Below are 21,022 nucleotides of genomic sequence, written 5' to 3'. Positions count from 1 at the left end.
CGGCCCAGGTCCTGATCCCAAGGCCCTGGGATCGAGTCCCCCGTCAGGCTCCCTGCATAGCAGGGAGTCTGCTTCTCCCTCTTCCTCTGCTCCTCCCGCCTGCTTGTGCTCTCATACTTGTGCCCTCTCATGCTCGTGCTTGCTCGCTCGCTCGCTCTCAAATAAATAAATAAAATCTTTAAAAAATGAAAAATGCCCATCTACCACCTAAAATTGTTTCAGGTAATGCCAAGGGTTCACATTTAAAACTTTGGGGAATGCTGCTGAAGACAAAGATAGCTAAGTGATGGTTTAAGCAAGATAGTGGGGTACAGTACTAAGTATTTTAGAACGAAATCTGACAACAGTGTGGAAGATGTTAAGAATGAAGACAGAGACTATCTAGGAAGCTATTTGCAGTGGTCCAGCCCAGAAATGATAACTGAACTAAGGCAGTGGATATAGACAAGACAGATTAAGAAGTTTATTTAGGAGGGACGCCTGGGTGGCTCAGTCAGTTAAGTCTACAGCTCAGGTCATGATCTCAGGGTCCTGGGATCGGGCCCAGGCTCTGCACTTGGCAGGGAGTCTGTTTGAGGATTCTCTCCCTCTCCCTTTGCCCCTCTCCCTGCTCTCATTCTCTCTCTCTCAAATTAAATCTTTCTTTTTTTTTTTTTTAAGTGTGTATAGGAGGTAGGGGCGCCTGGGTGGCGCAGTTGTTAAGCGTCTGCCTTCGGCTCAGGGTGTGATCCCAGCGTTCTGGGATTGAGCCCCACATCAGGCTCTTCCGCTGGGAGCCTGCTTCTTCCTCTCCCATTCCCCATGCTTGTGTTCCCTCTCTCGCTGGCTGTCTCTGTCAAATAAATAAATAAAATCTTTTTAAAAAAAAGTGTATATAGGAGGTAAACTCAACAGTGACTGATTAGATCACAGTAGGGAAAAGTTGAGGATGGACCTAAGATTTTAGCTTAGATACCTGGGTAGATAATAATCCTAATAACAGATTTGGGGAGTCAAAGAGGAGCATGTATGGAAGTAGCTTTTATTTTGAATATGTGAATTCAAAGAGCTTGTGTCATAAATTCAGGTAGTGATGTCCAATAGGTGGAAATATAGATGTAAAAGCTCAAAAGGGTGAAAGAAATAGATTTGAGAATGGTGTGTATAGAGTTGAAGTCACCATGGTGGGTGAGATTGCCAGTGGAAATGGGTAGAACTTGAGAAGAAAGGATCAGTGACAAAACCCAGTCTCCTCAAATGTCTGGAGAAGGGGAGGCAGAATGCCTTCCCCCAGCAGTACAATCTTATTTCTACCACCCAAAAAATACTAATCAAAATTCTCTTTTAGTGTACTTGTAAAAGAAAGGGTCGTTTTAGAGCTCCTCTGATACATAGGTCTCAAGAAAGAGTCAATGTGGCTCACTAGACAAAAATCTATTTTTAATTGTATAAAATTATACATATAAAATACATAGAAAGTACTAAAAAGGTAGATAAATTCTTCAACAGTGAAAGTGGACAGATCAGGGAACAATTTTTCTCAAGTTCTTTGGGATCTTACTGGTGGTTATTTGAGAAAAAATAATCCAGGAGGTGCAAGAAGAAATTCTTTCCATAACTCACACCCCTTCACACTTCCCAGAGAAAGGAGCATAGGGAAAATGAGGATTTATGATTTCTGGATGATAAATAGGAATAAAAGCTGAACAGACATACCTGTTATTTAATATAGGAGCCTCTACTCCAACACTATATGTGCTTCATGGTATACAGAGATAGGGCTTGGAGAAATCAAGGAGGTCCCTTTCAAGCACTAAAACAGTTGCTAGACTCCTTACTGCTGATCCCATATGTACTGGTCACCAAGATTATTTCAAAGGCAAAAAAGCTGACTTTCATCATATCCCTGTCTGGTCCAAAAGAACAAATTGTGGCCTATTTCCTAACCCATTTCTAAAAACAAAGTGTATCATCATTAAATGGAAAGTCCAATTGCAGAAACATGAAACTTCCCAAGCACATTTTAGAAAGTGCACTGAACTATAATACAGTATAAAGGAGATTACAGAAACAAGGGGAAAATATATCTTCGAGAGACCTACAAAAAATTCTTCCACAGAGGAATGCTTTAGCTGTACTCCAGATCATTTCTCTCCTATTTCACTCAGGAGAGGGGGTAGGGTGGGGAGAGGGAGTCTTAAAAACACAAATAGTAGATCATTGAGTCTCTTTGCCCTCCTGTAGTCTCCCAAGGTTCCAGTTAGGAAGTGCCATAATGCCAGGCTCATTTTCCTGATCAACTCATGCTCTAATAATCAACATGGAGGAAGAAGAAAGAAAAGAGAGAAAACAACTGAATCTATGGACATCTAAGATAGCAAAGAGCAGCAGCTTTGAGGGAGAGAGAGGAATGTGGCCCTCGCCAAACAGGACAGCTGTTTCCAAAGAGCAAAATGATGGGAGGAGAGGGAGCAGGGAAATGTTTTCCCTTTTACCAACCTCTAGACTCAGCTAAGCTGGGTGAGCAGGGGAGGAGCAGAGAAAAGGGAGTATTTGAAGATAAGCAGCTTCAACCCTGATCCCTTCTGGAGGATAGCTACAGCGGGAAAGCTAGATTACCAAAGCTAGATTACCAGCTTGGTATGGCATCTATGCCCCAGAGGCAATTTAGGTTATAATTCCTCTCTTTCTGGGAAGTTTCTCAGGAATGATCTTAACAATAAGATACCAGATCTCCACTTCCTTCCAAATAATAAAGAAAGCCTCAAAATGAAGTACCACTTGAAGGCAGAAGAGGACTAAGATAGTCGTGGGGAGTGGGGGTGGAGTGGGGAGTCTAGGCTAGGAAATATCTAGTTACTGGAGGAACAGCTCCGTACCAAGTAGGCTCAGCTCAAGATAAACCAAAGCCAAAGGCTTCATACTCATACCCTGTTTGGAATCCAAGAGAAAGTAGGAATGAGGGTGAGGGTGGGGCCCGTAGTCCTTATTCAAGCTCCCTGTTGTATTATAAGAACATTTTGTCAGTCATCTTGTGCTATTGAAATGACTACACAGAGTTACTGGGAATGTAAGAGCCAACAAAGCTCCAAAGACAGCCTCCTCTTCTTACAAAGTGGGGTGGCGGTGTTTCAAATGAAACGACATCCAAAAACCAGAAGAAAAGGGATCTCTCAGCAAGTAGGAATCCGAGTGTAGAATTTATACATATACATATATATATATCTCTATATTTTAAAGTATAAAATTGAGAAAGTATATACAGAAATCAACTAAGTCTTAGAAAAGACATTTTAAAAAAGGGCCTAGAGAGGACAGGGAGTGTGTGAGTGGACGCCTAGCAGTTGGAAGAATGCATATTGCCCAACTGCCCAGCAGCCAGCAGGAGAATATCTTTCTTCTCCTTGTGGAAGCGCAGCTCCTTGCCGGCCAGCCGGGCTTCATCCAGCTCTCGCTCCGTAGAGGCCAGCTCTCTAGACAGTGCCCCTGGCACACTCTGCTCCCGGCTCACCCAGTCCAATGCCATTTGGTGGCGAATATCATCATCCAGGGCCCGGTGTGAATAATGAGCCAACACTTCCTGGAAGGGGAAAGGAATATGAAGATCACTGACAAGGTCAGGGTTCATACCACATTGACCCAACAGGACTAGGAACTCTTAGCCTTGTGAAGAAACTGAAGTTAGCGCTTAAGTCCTCTATGGAGATTCTTAAGGAGAATTTCCTGGTGGGGGAAGCAAGGTAGGCAAAAGAATCACAGCTAAGATCGAAATAAGAAAGATGATAGGAATGAAGAGGGTACTTTAAGTGAGGCTTTCAGTATTCACAACCTGGTAGCTCTAGACCTGCTGATTTCTAACAGAACAGCAACCTCAAAATAGTCCTTCTGCCAGACTCCTCTCACCTACCTTTAGGACCTCTTACCTGCCGAGAGCACTGTCTTTCCCTCATGGCCTTAAGGCTGCCATTCCAATGCAGCAGTTGAAAAACCGTCATTAGTTCCTGGGGGAAGAAGATAGGAAGTGTCAGGACAGTGATTTTATATTGGGAGGTTGCATCAGAATTACACGGGGAACCTCTTACAAAATGTATTTATGTAAGCATCTCATACCAACTCTGATATGCGCTTTGGGAAAGGAAGTATTTATATTTTGAAAAATACTCTAACCTTTTCTCTCTTCCCTTCCAACTGAGTGTCAGTGACTTAGGGATTAGTAGGAGATACATCTCTCTCCATCTGCAGGTTGATCCATGCTATTAGAGCCAGAGAAGTAAGTGGAATAGTACCTGGAACTCCAACATTGACTTGCCCTTATTGGATTCCAACATGAATCGGAAGGCACCAATGCCTGTATTTGGGTTGTCAGCTTCCTCCCTGTTGCCCTGTAACAGAGGAAAGGAAAAGACAAATAGAGTTTCAGTCAGGATTATCACCTTAAGCAGCACAGTCCAGTAGAAATATAATGCAAGCCCCCAACCTAATTTAAAATTTTCTAGTGGCGCCAGGGTGGCGCAGTCAGGTGAGCATCTGTTCGTGCTCTCTCTCTCAAGTAAATAAATAAAATCTTAAAAAAAAAATTAAGACAATTATTTAAAAAGGGATAAATGTGGTCTAAAAACTCCAATTTCATAAAATGTGGTACATTATTACACTAGACTGAGTATCCAGTTACACAACCCAAATCCATTCTGGTACTGGCTCTGGTTTAGTGCTGTTTGGTGTTGGTTTAACATTACTAGAGATAATTCCAAATCCTGGAGCCTGGCTGGGACTTCCAAAATAAGGGCATCTCCTGGTTTACTGGTGACCTTGTCAACCTGATTTAGGAAAATAAAGCCAGGAGACTACTGGGAACACAGGTACCCAACTTTCTCTCCTGCTTCCTGAGAAATTGCTTGCTCTTTCTAGCCTGTTCTACACCACCATCCCTGCCCTACACCTAAGATTCTGCTCTTTTTGAGAAAGGGGACTGGGTAGAGGTCAGGAGCCAATCAAGTATATCCAAATCCAAATTCAGTTCATTATGGGGCATTTTCATGGGGTTTTACTGTATATGTATTACACCTAATATAATTTAATGCACTCAGTAAGTATATCGTTAAGTGCTAGCTTATTATTTGTTTTGACTGTGCTAAAATCAACAAGAAGTCAGAACTACACAAGATCAACCCATACTGTTTTGTGGCTCATGAGAAACAACATGCCAACATGTAGTTAAGCTTTATGGTGAAGCAAAGATCACAAAAGTTAGATTTAAAAATGAAAAGCTAGAGGGAGGAAGGAAAAAAGGTAATGTTCACTATTGGCATTTAGGGCCCTGAAGCAAGTAACCAGTTTCATTTTTGCCTGTAATCATTCAATATGATACCTTATTCAGTACCTCCAGAGTTTTCCACGAGACAGTACATAAAAGTAATGATCATCTCTGTACAACCAACTGGGGTATACAGAAGAGGCTGCTGGCAGAGGAGTCCATCTGCTCTGGGCCTTGCTCAGTCCCTTGAAAGCTGAGAGGATCAATATTATGGCACAACTGAAACCTATTCGGAGGACACCAAAGCGGCATGACCCACGAGTTGGGAAGATCTACCTCCCATGACTCTTCCACATCTAACATGGCTATAAACAAGCTCCATTTATTCAATAAACATTTAATCACAGAATACTTGATAAGTGGTAGGAACATGAGAATATAATTGCAAAGAAATTAGAGTTAATTTAATTCAACCTATTCATTTTACAAATGAAGAAACTCAGACCTACAGAGGTTGAGTGATCTGTCAAAAGACAGTACAATACAGTCCCCAAGTCAGGACTTTTAAAGAACAAAAGCTGAAAGCAAAGAAATATGAACATCACCCTTTACCCGTGACTAATACCAAATCGATGTTATTTGGAGTACAGCGATCCCATTGAAATTAATGATAAATCTAGTAAATTCTCAAATTTGAAGGGTTAATCAAATAGAAATAATGGCAGGAATACTAAATTATACGTCCTAAACGCTTTGTAGTGGACGTTGCTGGTGACATCTATTTCCTTCTGCCTTACTGTAGAATCTTAATCTTGTTCCAGTACCTACCCCAGGGAAGAGTGATTTTATCCTTTAATTCCACTGGGTAAATCCTAATCCCTTTTGCTTGTAATTGGTTTTAAGGTGGGAATTCTGGCCATTGGGAGGTGGAAGGGAGGTCTGCTGGAGGGTTTCTGGGAAAAGATTCCTTACTACTAAAGAGATACTAAAAGACAGTTCCAGGGCACCTGGCTGGCTCAGTCAGTAGAGCATGTGACTCATGATCTCAGGATCCCAAGTTCAAGCCCCACATTGGGTTGGGTGTGGAGCCTACCTAAAAAAAAAGAAAGAGGAGGACAGAGAGAAAGAAAGAAAAATGGTCCCTTATGTCTGTATTTAATGTCTGAAATTCTATAGCTGTCTTAAACCCTAAGGGGAGCCAGCCCAAGGACAAAGCCAATATCTAGAGGATGGCTGAGTGGAGAGATGGAAAGAATTTGGGCCAGTAAATGATGACATTCTTGATCCATGGAATCAACTAGCCCTGAAATCTTTACTTCTGAACTTCCTGTCGTGTTAGAGAATAAATTTCCATTCTTGATTTATTCCCTTAAGTCAGTTTGCAGTGAGATTTTTCTATTACTTGCATATGCTAAGTGCTTAAATATGTTCCCTTCTATCCAATAATCCTATATCATAGGTATAATTGTTACATATGAAGAAATTGAGGCTTAGATTAAGTAACTTGTTCAAAGTCACAGAGCTAGTAGAACCATAATTTCAAAACGATGAACCACTGCTTTCTATAATCCAAGCTAATGTTTCATTTTATAATACATTAGGTGACTTAAGAGCGATAAATGTACTTCCTTAATTTTAATTGACTTTGATTAATATAAAAATTGTTTTTATTCCCTGTAGATACTGCTGACTGGGGCAAAGAGAAATGGGAGAAAATCAGATGGGTCCTGGGTAACAGAGTGAAGCCAACTTATGATTTAAAGTATTCAACACTAATAGATACACAGATAACCGAAGTGGTTTAGTATATGTAATTACATCTTAAATCCAAAGAGAAGAGAAACAGAGAATTTGTCTGACTTTATCACCCGCTCAGTGAACTTGTGGGAAGGAAGAAAGAAGGCAGCATTCATTTCTAAGATGTACTCCTTTGAGCTAGAAAATTCTAAGTCGAATTGGGTTCCAGTCTTGGCTCTATCACTTACTAGCTACATCCCTTCAGGCAAAATTGCATTTCTATGTTTTAAGTTTCCTCATCTGTAAAATAGGGGTAAAAATAGTTCTTACACCTCAGAGCATTACTGTGATGATCAAATGAGATAAAATACATATAAATCCCCTGGAATAGTCCCTCACACAAAGTAAATACTCAATTAGGATTAGCTGTGGTTATCACCACCACCATCATCATCATCTAAAAGAAAAGACATTCTTTTTAAGGAGAGTAAATAAATTATCCACCCCATTCCTAGAACGGAAAAAAGGAAATAAGACACTGTATTATAAAGTGTCCCTTATTAATAGATGAAGTAAGAGAGACAAGTGACAATAAGAACAGTCATATCAAAAAAAAAAAAAAGAATAACAACAAAAAAAGGGGTGCCTGCGTGACTCAGTAAGCATCCGACTCTGGACCTCAGTTCAAGTCTTGATCTCAGGGTCATGAGTTCAAGCCTGCACTGGGCTCTAGGCTAGGCATGGAGTTTTTATAAACAAACATTGAAAGAAAAAAGGAGTAAGATCTTAAACCAAAATTGGGAAAAGTAGAAATCAAGCTCAGTTTTTATTTTGGAATATCTCTAAAATTCCATAAATCTTGAATTAAAGGTTTTTAGATACCAAAGAGACACAATGAAAGGAGCAAAATACCAACAAAAACATAAACATGCACATAGAATCAGTGACCGAGACATAGGGAGCATGTAATACACAAGAGCGATAGAGAATAAACAGAAAGAGGTACAGACGGGAAAGAAAACAAGAATTCCTGCTCTGTTTCCCAGTGATTTACAAGACTTCCCAACCAGCCAGTTCTCCCAACCCCCACTCTCCTTTCTTTCAACTCCCAGTAACTTACATTGAAAGATGCCAGAGCCTCAGAGACACTCTTCTCAATGAACTCATCAGTGATTCTTCGGGAAGGATGTTCATTAAACACAGAGTTCATCAGTGCAATCTTTGCAGCACTCCGCCGGGCCTCAGCTTTTGTGGGACAAAACTAAGCAGGGCAGAGAGAGAGAAAACATGTATGTATGTGTGTCTGAGAGAGAGGAACGAATGGTGGGAGGGAAACCCTGGGCTAGAAGACACTTGGACAGTCTTTGAATAAATCAGTTCGTTCAGCCTACCCTCCAAAGTTTGTATTGTAAAATGGTTGAGGCATTTGGAAACATAATTTTGATTCAACATCCTGAAGTCATTAAGGAACTGGAGACGGTGATAGCTCATACCAAATTGAATGCAGAATGAGGAAGGCTGCTGAAGTCAGCATATAATCACTGGATATAAAAAATACCCCTGTTTAAACTGTCGACAGAATTAATTACTCAAAGCCGGATTCCACCCAGCCTGTTCAAAATCTTTATCTTGTTCTCTTGTTTTGTGCATAGGCAAGATTTGTTTTCATCCCTCTAGATAACCTAAGAGTAGAACAAATCTGTGTCTAGGTTGCTTCTGCAGAGGAGACCTTGAGTCCCTACCAGAAGCACCCATCTGGGGTTCTTGGACTTCGCTTTTTGCTTCGAGCAGGCAGTTCCCCCAATAATGCAGTGAGTCAATGAGCTATCTGAACAGAGTCCAAGATCTGAAGAAGGAATTTATAGGCTTTTTCTTTCCCCAGTGGAACTAAGGAGGAAAGGGGTTGCAAGGGAAAGGAGAACTGACCTGAACAAAGCAAGAAATAATTAAAAGTTAATTCCTGTTTTTTACATTGTATCCAACATGGGTATCATAGAACAAGTACAATTTTCAGAAGTCTTAAATCACTCAACCTTAAATCCCCAGGCACCATAGCATTCCTTTATAATTCATCATCGCTGGCGGCCTCAAAGGCCTCTGTGCCCTCTGTCATTTATGATTAGGATTAGAGGAAAGGAGGAAAGCAATGTTACAGTTTTTAAAAGTAGACCAGGATATGTTCGCTGATTAACCATGCTTAGTATCGATAACTCTCGATTTCCTTTAGCTGACAGGTCTCTCAGAATATGGTGCTTGGTGCATTAACCCTAAGTCGTCTTCTTCAATTTCTCTGTTCACTAGCCTGTCTCTGCTCACTAGTCTGCTGCTCCTTCTACAGTATAGTGCTATTCCTGAAAAGTCAACCATGAAGAAAACCACCAGGAGAAATTTCACCTGCCAAAATGGATATAAAAGATACAAGCTAGGGGCGCCTGGGTGGCTCAGTCCTTAAGCGTCTGCCTTTGGCTCAGGGCGTGATCCCGGCGTTATGGGATCGAGCCCCACATCAGGCTCCTCCGCTGGAAGCCTGCTTCTTCCTCTCTCACTCCCCCTGCTTGTGTTCCCTCTCTCTCTGGCTGTCTCTCTCTCTGTCAAATAAATAAATAAATAAAATCTTAAAAAAAAAAAAAAGATACAAGCTAAAAGAAGCCAAGATAGATAATTCTTTGGGGGGAAAACAGAAATCAAATTACTACGATGGCCCAGTTGTGGACATCACCATAAAATTATCAAATCCTTATTCAACAATAAGAGGAGTTGAGAGAAGGGAGGAGAAACCTTATTTTCCAGAAGAGAAAGTATAAACATTAACGACCCTGAGCATATATTTATTTCTCTGAAATGGTTGGGGTTCTGAGGGAAAAATTTTAGTCACCGTATCTGAAATGAAGTCTCCTTAGGACTTTTCTGTTTGAGGCAGGAACTGCACTACAATGGCCCTCATTCATGCCACGGATTTAGTAAGTGCCTACTTTTTGCTGGGTGCTGAGTTGGTAGTAAGGATTTAAAATTGAACGAGAAAGAAGATAGATACTATCTCTGCTTCCATGGAGCAGAGTCCACTAGGTGAGATAATCAACCATGATACGTTGTGATAAGTGATATGATAAGGGAAGTTCAAGGAGCTATGGAAGCACACAGTAGGGGTTATAACTTTGTCTAAGGGTTATGGGAACCATAAAAACAGGACAAAATGTCTATTATCTTCTCTAAATTCCTACTCAGACTCTGAGTTGACATTTCAGAAGGCTACCTTCCTATGGGTGATGTAAAAAAATACATCTTTCATGACAATATTCACACTAGTCAAATTTCTTTTCTTTTCTTTTCCTTTTTTTTTAAATTATGTTCAGTTAGCCAGCATGAAGTGCATCATTAGTTTTTGATGTAGTGTTCAATGATTCAAAAATATGGAACACTTTGCGAATTTGTGTGTCATCTTGCACAGGGGCCATGCTAATCATCTCTCTGTTGTTCCAATTTTAGTATATGTGTTGCAAAAACAAGCACTCTTTTTTTTTTTCAAATAAAAACAATCCCACAGCATTTATTGTGCTCTGGTAATAACTTAAAGGTAATCAAAACAATAGAAACAAATGTTTTAGGGGCGCCTGGGTGGCACAGCGGTTAAGCGTCTGCCTTCGGCTCAGGGCGTGATCCCGGCGTTATGGGATCGAGCCCCACATCAGGCTCCTCCACCATGAGCCTGCTTCTTCCTCTCCCACTCCCCCTGCTTGTGTTCCCTCTCTCACTGGCTGTCTCTGTCGAATAAATAAAATCTTTAAAAAAAAAAAAAAGAAACAAATGTTTTAGAACTACGCTCCCAACCAAGGACCTCTATAAAAACAAACTACATGGCCTTCTGAAGAATTTCTCACTTCATCGATCAGTTCTAGTTTAGAGACACTTTGGAGCAGGGTAATATTATCTCCTTCTAACATGATCTGTCCCAGTTGTTTTCTTGACTTTGTGTTATAGTGAATCTCTTTGGCATCATCTAATAACGAGGTTCACGTACTCATCAAAACTATTGATACAACCCTCTATCCTCATGTTCGCTTGGTTATGAAGCCACACCTGAATCTGAAATCTATTTTGCAAAGATCTGAAGATGAGGATGATGGGATGCACCATCACCTTCTGCACTTTTTGGTCCTGGCCACGGTACGTCATGGTGGAAGCTGACAAAGACCGCTAGTCAAATTTCTTATTACCCTATAATAGCAACCACTGTTCATCATCATCTATTACAGTTCTTTCATATAATTATAGAAAGCTGGCACTAGAAAGATTTTCAAAATCATCTAACCTATCTGCTTCATGTTATAGATGGGGAAACTGAGGCCCAGAGAATTTACCTGACTTGCCCTACTGGCAGTGAGGGGAATAAGAATTTGGATCTTCTAACTCTTAGATGAGTACTATTTCCACCGTACATAGTCCCTCCCCTTTGACCTCTTAAAGAACTCACCATTGTTTTCTGAGCAATTGCCTATGAAAAAGTACTGGGGATAAGGAATACTATTCTGTGTTCTCAAAAAGAGATGGCAGGAAGTTGGACAGCCAGGTAAGAACATGGTCTAGATGCTGGTAGTCTGATATACTGAGTAAGGGCCTATTCATAACCGCTCCAATTCAAAGTGGATGTGGGTTTTGCAGGCTGAAAGAAAAGTTACCGAGGTTCTTCCTCTGTGGTTAAATGAACCTCAGATGTTTACCAGAATGATGTGCCCAGAATTGGTTGAGGTCCTCAAATACATAGATTTCAGAGAGTGATTTCATGGCCAAAGTGATGGAGAAAACCCCCACTCACAGCTAAGCATGTATCTTTGCTACTGCCCCCTTGCAACTCTTACCTGGAAACTCCCAAAGCAGCTTCCCCCGGGCAGAGTGACATAGCAGACGTAAGGAGGGCTGTTGGAGGGAACCATCTCATAAACCACCAGAGCCCCATTCTTCAAGTCTGCCCCACGGGACTGCTTCATCTGCCAGAATTCCTGAAGTGCCTCCACCACGTTCACTACAGAAAGAGAAGCAGTGAAGTTCAGCAAGGAGTGGTTCTGTGCTTCAAGACGGCATCTGCCCCCTGTACCTACATCAAGAGTCTAACCCGCCTTAGCTCCTTATCACCACTTAAAAACATTTAAATTAATAAACCTAGACTGCGATTAAGGCATTTGCAGAGCAGGACCAGCGTATGCCTGTCCTTCTTCCCCGCCTCTCTGGTTCACATTTTGATTAGTCCTAAACACCAAAGCAGAATAACTTAAATATTGGAGGCAGGGTTTCCAGGTCAGCAGACCATTATCCCTGCCTGATGAAGTGCAAGTAGATCATTGCACAATTGGTCAGGTGGCCTAGAATATTATCCTACAGCGCAACAAGAAGTGCATTTACTGAACACTTCTGTGTGCCACGCCCCCATTCTACAGATGAGTGAAATGAGACCTAGGGACGTTAAATAGCTTGCCCAAGGATGTAACAGCTAGAAAGTAGCAGAGTAAGAATTCAAACCCAGGCTATCTTGGTTCCAGAGTCAACGTTCCTAACCTTTGTGCAATACTGCCACTCAAGGAAATGTGGCCCTTTTAGTCATTCTCAGGTCTATGCTTCTGGTGAGCAAACCCGTAGCCAGATTCCTTTTCCATCCTGGAATATTATACATTATGTATATATCTATACTATACTCTGTGTGTGTGTGTGAGAGAGAGAGAGAGAGAGAAAGAAAGAGAGAGAGAGAGCACACGCACATGAATTTCTCTTCCGAGGATTTCCCTAAGTAAAAGTAATATTTGCAGGAACTGTATATTGGGAGATATTCCTTCACAGGTCTCTGGTGCTCCTTTCCATCTTGCTGGGTATGCCAAGATTTGAAGGACTTGGCTGCTCTTTCCTGGGCAATTTCTCAGGATTGTGTTTGCAGCAAGAAACCTGAGGGATGAGGTAATGTCTCCCTCTGGGATAAAGAACAAGCCTGCTTACTGCTTGCTAAGAAAAAGTAGGTTCCCCAGGCTCAGCATTCCTTTTCTGTGATGCAAGCCGCGGCCTATGCAAGCATGCACCTGAGCCCTTCACATCAGACAGGGGAGCCAAGGGGAACTGACACAAACAAATCCGATGCTTATGCTACCTGCTGTACTGTGAGTAATAAAGTCCTTTGTCTCTGACCCAGAAGTCTCTTGACTTTTGCCACCGTCTGTCAAACAGTAACTGGCTAACGTATTAGAGTGAAATCACACCCCAGACTCAAAACACTGTATTCCAGAACAGTCCCCTCTTCCCCCCGATACTTGGGCTCAATCGTTGCACAAATATGTCTTGAGGACCTACTCTGTGCTAGACTATGTGCTGGATGCTAGGCTACAACAATGAGCAAAACCATACCCTGTTCCGTTTCCTTATGCAGTTTACAGTCTAAAGAGGGACAGAGAGATTAACCAGAGAATCTCAAGCAAATGAAAAACTGCAACTGTGATAAGCACTGTAAAGGAGTTTGGTAGATGACGGGAAATGTCGTCGGGGCATCTGACCTCCTTAAGAAGGTCAAAGAAATTTTTACCCTGACAAAGTGATATGTAAGTACAAATATGAGTATGAATTCACTAGGCAAAACGGTGAGAGACTAGAGCTCTGAACAGAAGGAACAACATGCGTAAGGCTCTGTAGCAGCAGAGAAGATGGCAAATAAAGGGACCAGTGTGGCTCGAAAAGAGAGAGTGAGGGAAAGTGTGATGCCAAGATGAGATTGCAAAAGCGAGCAGGGGCCAGACCAAAGCGGACCTTGCAGGCCACATCAGAGTACTGGCTTTATCTTAAGAGCAGCAGGAAGCCATTGAAGGGCTTAGCATGAAATCAGTTTTCCTTTGGAAAGGATCACTTTGACTGCAGGGTTCCAAACATTTCAAGTGGCTTTAACAAAAGCCTCATAATAATAAATGATCACATGCATTCTCCAATATCCTCCAACATGGCCACTCTCTACTCTTAGTTACAATATCCTCCAACATGGCCACTCTCTACTCTTAGTTACATTCATTCTTTTATAGTGTGTTAGTTTAGGTCTTCCAAGGAGAAGACACCAAGATGGGATAGACAAGCAAGAGACTTACTGGGGAGGAAGTAGGAGAAGAGAGAGGCTTCAGACCATGTTGAAGGTCTGACACCCATAGAAGGGGCCTGGGTAGAAAGGAGGTCTGGATATGAGAATCTCAGTCAGCAGCGCAGTTCCAAGAAAGGTTTGGCCAGGCCAGTGGGAAGTCCAAAAGCCAAAGGAAATCCACACCTCACCAGGATGTGCCTGAGTTAGTGCCCCTGCTGGGCCCCATCACTGACTGTGGGGGGCGGGCGGGAGCTGCCAGGACGTGTGGCCTTAGTGCACATGTGGTGATGGACACCGAGGGGACAGCAGCTTAAGGCTGTCAGTGAGTTATGCCCCTGCAGCAGAAGATATGAATAGCACATTTTCATGGCTGCCACACACACATGAAGCAGAAATGTGAGCACACAATATGTACATGGCTCTATCCTGAGCATTAGAGATGCAAAGATGAATAATACACTTTGCCGGTCAGCAAGGCGTTCAAAATCCAGTGGCCAGCAACAACTGTTATCTCACCTGCTCTGCAACTGAAGCAAGCACTCCACGTACCAGCCAGAGTGTGCAAGCCACACAAGCTCTTTCCTAATACCCTGTATCTAACTTTTTACAATGCTCATTCTTCCATTAAAAGGCAGCATGAAAAGGAAACTGTCTTTCCCACCCTTACTTTTGGCAGGGGCTCTTCAGAGGTCACTGCTGCCCAGAAAGCTTAGCCATCTTTGTTCTTTCCATTGAGATTTTTTCAGCCCCAGTTCCCTCTTTGAGACAATTTAGCACAATGCACTGGGTGACAGCTTTCCTGACATGCAAACAACAGAGAGAATATTGAAATAAAGAGAAAGGGGGAGGAAACCATTGTAACTGGGAAGGTCCTATTAAAAAGCATATGTCCAGTCTATATCCAGTTAAATCTCTCTTGGCACACAGTACAGGACTATTTTTCAATGATTACTCAAAGCCAAAGGAAATAGGGAGTATTGTTTCAGAAATGGATGAAATGGGAAATTGGGCAGCATGATCAGGAGAAAAGCGATTACAATGATCCGAGTTTGAAACTGCTCACGGACTCATTGATCTTCAGAGCTGACAGGGATTTTGGAGACCATCTAGTCCAACTCAGGCTACAAAAGGGGAAATGACCTGCTTGAGGTCACATGCTGTGGCAGAGCTAGGGACTGAATGTAGACATCCTGATGCCAATGTTCTTTCCAATTTGGGAATCTTAACCCAGGCTCCAAGATTGGGTCCATGATTGAGCTTCATGGGAATTCACAAGCCCCCTAAAACCCACAATGAAACCGTGTGTGTGTGTGTGTGTGTGTGTGTGTGTGTGTAGAGTATATGGGGGGAGGTTGCTCATAGGTTTTATCAGATTTTTAGTGAGGAACCATGCACCTAATGATTCACATGAGGCTGGTTAAAGAATTGTGAGGTGGGAGGGTTAGCAATGACCAAGACATACACATCTGACAGCTACAGTTGCTTTTTAGGAGTAACTGGAGGATGCTGGGCTAAAAGAGACAAGAAAGACCAAGATAGTGAGGAATATTTAAGTGCTTGTACCATGATGTCAAACAATAACAAAAGAGAATAATTCTGGTTTTGGTCCTTAGGAGATAAAATATGAATGTCTAAGTGGGAATGAGAGGTACAGATTATATATCCACCATACAGTGAAATCATTAAAACAACACATGAGGGACAACTGGGTGGCTCAGTCCATTAGGAAGCCAGCTCTTATTTCAGCTCAGGTCATGATCTCAGGGTCCTGGGATCCAGTCCCGCATCCCCTTGTATGGCTCTGTGCTCAGCAGGGACTCTGAGAGTCTCTCTCCCTCTCCCTGAACCCTCCCCCCCCCCGCCCGCCGACAAGCACACTCTCTGTCTCAAATAAATAAATAAGTCTTTTTTTAAAAAAAAAACAACACATGAAATTACAGTAAAAAACTTATGACATAAAAATAAATACAATTTTGTGGTGAGGGAGCAAGGATAAATAGCTAATGCAATTGAGAGGTGAATGAGAAGATTCTCCCTGATCACACAGGATGGCGAGAATAGGCTAGCTCGGCTTAATTCAGATTATTATGAAGACAGGGAAGCTGGTTAACGATATTCCATCTGACATTTCCTATTTCAGCCTGGAGAATGTGCCCGTGAATGGCCCAGTGCATAGACTCATTGGAAGAGAGGGATCACAAGATGACAGTGACTTTGGGTGAGGACTATGGGAGGCTGAAAAATGCCCCCTGCTAAGATGTCCATGCCCTAATCCTTAAAACCTGTGAACGTTAGGTGAGGTGGCAAAAATTTTGCAGATGTGATTAAGGATCTTGAGATGGGGTGATTATCCAGGATTATCCAGGCAGGGCCCTAAATGCAATCCCAAGGGTCCTTGGGGAAGAAGAACTGATGAAGTGCAGAAGAGGAGAGGTTAGTGTGAACACTGAGGCAGAGATCAGAGTGATGCAGTCACGAGCCAAGGAATGCTAGCAGCCCCCAGAAGCTGGAAGAGGCAAGGACACAGATTCTCTCCTAGAGTCTCTGGAGGAAACACAGACCTGCTGACCCCTTGATTTTGGTGCAGTGATACTGATTTTGGGCTTCTGGCCTCCAGAACTGTGAAAGAATAAATTTCTGTTGTGGTAAGCCCCCAAATCTGCAATAATCCGTTAGAGCAGCTACAGGAAACTAATACAGGGTCTAATCCAACATTCCAAAAATTGGAAATATTCAGACTATCAATTTAACTCCACAGTCACTTGTAGACAAAGAAGCTGTCTGTGATTCCAGGGAAAAGGAACAACAACAACTAAGCAGAAAATACCACACAAGATTCATTTGTTCAACCCAGGGGAGTAGCTGGGCAGAACCTCCGATCATGTAACCATACTGTGATACAAAGGGAGAACAACAATTCCAAAACTGTACGTTTGAAGAGGGCAGTGCAGAAGTTACAGCGCAAGGAAAGTGACTTGGTCACTCAGTCAGTCATGCCAGTTGTAGAGATTGCCAGCTGTCGAACATGAGAAGGGGACTCCATGCCATATGTAAAAGGGGGCAAAGCAAATGGGAATGCTACCGATACCTATCATTGGCAGTTTTCAAAGGGCTTCCAAATGCATAATACTAGCAACCACTCACTGAGTACCAACTATGTGCTCTATGGCTTGCACTTGTTAGCTCATTTAGCCCACACAAAACTATCGAGGTGTTATAATATCCATTTTTCAAAAAGCAAACAAGTTAGGACGCCTGGCCGGCTCAGTCTGCAGGGCACGCAACTCTTGATCTCGGGATTGTGAGTTTGAGCCTGATGTTGGGTGTAGAGATTTCTTAACAATAAAATCTTAAAAAAAAAAAAAAAAAGTGAACAAGTTAAGGAACAGGCCATGGCGGCAGAACCAGGATTTAGAACCAATGTTTGTTCGCCTCAAAGCTGACCCTCTTTCTATTGCCCTATCCCACCTTATTGCACCATTAATCCTCACACATACTTGTGGACTGTGAGCTCCATGAAGGTAGGGACTGAGTTATCTGTCTTGTTCACCACTGCATCTGGTGATCAATAAATATCTGTCGACTGAATGAGGCAGATGAGGCCTAGAGAGATTAAGCCATTTATCCAAGATCCCACAGCCATTGTTTGACAGGGTGACGTTCTCTGATTCCAAACCCTATGCACTACAGCATACGGAGCTCTGTGTGTATCTTGGGTGGGGATTGGGGTGAGGGCGGGGGAGATATAGGACAAACAGGTGAAATAACAGAAGTTTTGTTTTTGTGTTTTTTAAATAAATGCCGAGGTCCTACACGGGCACAGGTAAATCTGAAGATGGAAAAGGTGAATTTGGAGCAGTCAGAAAGAAGGTGAAGGATGTGAATTGAAGATGATACAGTAAAGCATTGCTGGATCGGATAAAGGTCTGGGCAAAGTCAAAGTAAATCATATTCAGGGGAGTAGAGCCAGCCCCCAAAACCCATGCCATCAGTCACAAGGGTACGTGGGTACATGCCAATGGCAGTTTTGCCTATTAATCGAAGCAGAATAAGCGATTCCATGTGGTGAAGGACTTCTGAGCCAAATCGGCAGAGATTCTGCTTGCCTGAAACTCAACTATCTGCCAAACTCTCCCAAAGTACTGGCTGGACACCCAGACTGGAAATGAGAAACTCAGGAATAATGAGGAGTGTGGTGGGAGGTAGGGAGGTTGGAGGAAGGCATCGCAGCAGAGTCTAAAGCCTGACTGATCGCTCTTTGTCAGTAAAATCCCCTTGCTCCTTCATCCCATCTAAGGAAATGAAAAAGTTTTTACAGGACACTCCGTTTAGATGCCAAACCAGAGGCTCTCTAGGTAACACCGACAAGAAAAATGGTACACTCCTCTACAATTCTAATAAACGCCTGTAAGTTTCTAAGAGGAATGGTTCGGATTGAGGGTGACTTCTCCTATGCCCAGAGGCAAGGACTTTCCCTTGGTCTCAACTTAAAAAGACTGGAAGCAGCAGGACAATAGCTGATGACAGTGCCATCGCAAAGCCCTGTTAAATCTAGGAATTCAACTAGACAAACAACTATATTCCCTCATGATGAGTTTCAGAATCACATGCATTTGTATTCCAAGCACCTAGTAGAGTGCCAGCCCCATTGTAGGGGTTCAAAATGCTAAAGAACAAAAGGAAACTAATGGTAAACGTATCATTGGGCACATCTAACAAATGGAGCTAAAAATCTGTTTTCATAGGGATCTTTGGTTTACACTATCTGGGTATAAGAATGGGAGAAAATGAGACATGTTCTTTCTGAGGAAATATGAACCAATAAATACGAGGTAATACTCATCATTTTTAAGGTACCTATTCTGTATCAGGCGTAATATCTTATTTAATCCCCCTCATAACCCTCAAGAAAACTGAAGTGTGGTGAAGTTAAGTCACTTCCCCAAAAACATAGCTGGCAAGTGACAGGGATTTAATCTGGGATTTAATCCATGCTTGTCTGACTCCAAAACCTGCATATGCTCTTTTCACTACACTTTCACAGGGAGGGGGAAAAAGTCACTGTGTCCATAGGGAAAGCCCTACAACTGTATTATTGTCCAACCAGAGGGTTACAGATACAGCCACTTCCAGCTCAGGCAGGACTTAATCAAGCAGAAAGAAGTGATGTCTCAGAAATTCCAGACCTACATTCTGTATCCCACACCCCTCACTATATTGTGTTCCTTGTTACACTATAAATCTGGAGCTCAAACTCAGGAAATTCTGCACCGATTGGACAAAAACAACAAAGAAAATCCTCACATTCCCCTTCTCAGAAACCCTAGAAATTAGGCATCTGTAAGATGAAGATTTCTAATAGAAATAGGGTTTCTGCCTGGCTCATTTCCACAGAATTTAACACTGAGAGAGCCAAGGCCTGGGATTTATCCTCAGTTCCTGGGCAAGGGCCAGGAAAACAGAGCCAGACAGACAGAGGCCAGAGTTGTGAGGCTCCATACTAAAAAAGACACCAAAGTGAGGTACTAAGTCACAGGAAGCTGGTGTGGGCTCCATGGTACCGTTCCAGACTTAAAAGCACAATTATAAGTGACTTGTGAAGGCAATATCTAATTCCCCAGCAAATCTGAAGTCGCATTGGAAATTTCAAAGTGAGGATAAGTAAGAAAAGATTTCAAAAGTCAAGATTGAGAAGGTGGAGGGGCACCTGACTGGCTCAGTTGGTGGAGCATGCGAGTCTTGATCCCGGGGTTGTAAATTTGAGCCCCACATTGGGTGTAAAGATTACTTTAAAAAAGAAAAAACCTTAAAAAAAAAGATTAAGGAGGTGGAGTAAGTTAATAGGGGAGCCCCGGAATTGCCGAGATCATAGAAGAAAGATTGGTATGGATGAGAACTGTCTTGGATCTGACATAAAGGATAGGATCCTACACAATGGGGACTGGTCCTCAAAGGCAAAGGGATGTTAAACTACAGGAAGAATTCCATTTCTGGAGAAAAGGTTGGGAAGAAAAGATGGCTGTATTTGAAAAAGGGGTCCTTGGAGAATATAGTAGTAACTCAATAAAGGGGAGGAGGTGAGATGTGTGTGTGAGCGTGTGCCTGTGTGTGTGTGTGCCTGTGTGCGCGCGTATGTGCGTGTGCGTGTGTGTGTGCGTGTGTGTGTGTAGCCCAGAAGGAAACTCCCCAAAAGGAAATGCATGTGAGGGCTCTGCGCCAGGAAAAGCTATCCAGAGAACTATGGGAGCAAGGCTCCTTTACAGAGGGTGTCCCGCAGGAGGCCAGACCCGCAGACTCACCTCGGCCATAGCCCTGCGTGTGCTTGGCGAAGCTCCTCACCACGGCCTCCACGGCCTCCCGCAGCACCGCGGGGCTGCCGGCGGCGCCCGGGGGCAGCTGCAGCCCAGGGGCCCCCGACAGGAGCAGGGGCGGCGGGGGCGGTGCGGGGGGCGGCGGTGCGGGCGGGGGGCCTGCTGGGGGTGTGGCGGTGGCAGCCGCGGCCCCAGTCACTCCGGGCCGAAGCGCTCGCAGAGTACCCCTCCCGCTGGTGCCCACGCCAGGCTGCAGCCGCTGTGCTCGCATCGTCTCCATCCCGGCCGCCAGTGGAGTAGCGGCCCGGAGCCTGCCAGCCTGGCGAGCTAACGGTCCCAGCCACCCCCGCCAGCGAGCGCCCAGGGACTGAGGCGGTGCCGGAGGCCAGCCGTCAGTCAAGCGGGGGCGGAGACGAGCCAGGTCCTATGCCAATCACCAGAGACTGGGCGGGAGCTGGAGGGCTCCAGCTCCGCCATAGGCAAATTACTGAGGAGGGCGGAGGTTCTGGGCAACCAATTGCAAAGAGAAAAAGCGATATTCTTTATAAGGGAGAAGCTTATCTCGGGCGCTTCTTTGGGAGTCCTGTGGGGAGTACTGGAAAGCAAGCCAGACGCCTGGGACGAAGCTGGGGGGGGGGGGGG

At 43.4% G+C, this 21,022-nt stretch overlaps 1 protein-coding gene, 1 non-coding gene and 1 pseudogene across 2 annotated transcripts; all 3 read right to left on the bottom strand.

Annotated features, from left to right (window-relative positions):
* Positions 1-1,398: 1,398 nt before the first annotated feature.
* LIX1L (limb and CNS expressed 1 like) lies at positions 1,399-20,734 on the bottom strand. The gene is made up of 6 exons (XM_008707772.2): positions 20,369-20,734; positions 11,827-11,990; positions 8,091-8,231; positions 4,266-4,361; positions 3,903-3,980; positions 1,399-3,559 (listed from the first exon to the last, which is right to left on the bottom strand). Exons 1-6 carry the CDS (start codon positions 20,658-20,660, stop codon positions 3,317-3,319), a joined length of 1,014 nt encoding a protein of 337 aa, XP_008705994.2. The 5' UTR covers positions 20,661-20,734; the 3' UTR covers positions 1,399-3,316.
* On the bottom strand, positions 9,488-11,820 carry LOC121102019 (annotated as a pseudogene).
* LOC121102163 lies at positions 10,375-10,476 on the bottom strand. Its single transcript, XR_005834251.1, has one exon. It is a non-coding gene; the product is annotated as a U6 spliceosomal RNA (small nuclear RNA).
* Positions 20,735-21,022: the final 288 nt, after the last annotated feature.

This window comes from Ursus maritimus, unplaced genomic scaffold (genome assembly GCF_017311325.1).
Source record: "Ursus maritimus isolate PB19 unplaced genomic scaffold, ASM1731132v1 scaffold_12, whole genome shotgun sequence".
Classification (NCBI taxonomy): domain Eukaryota; kingdom Metazoa; phylum Chordata; class Mammalia; order Carnivora; family Ursidae; genus Ursus; species Ursus maritimus.
Note: the sequence above shows the minus strand (reverse complement) of the source record. Positions and strands in the feature narration are given on the sequence as shown.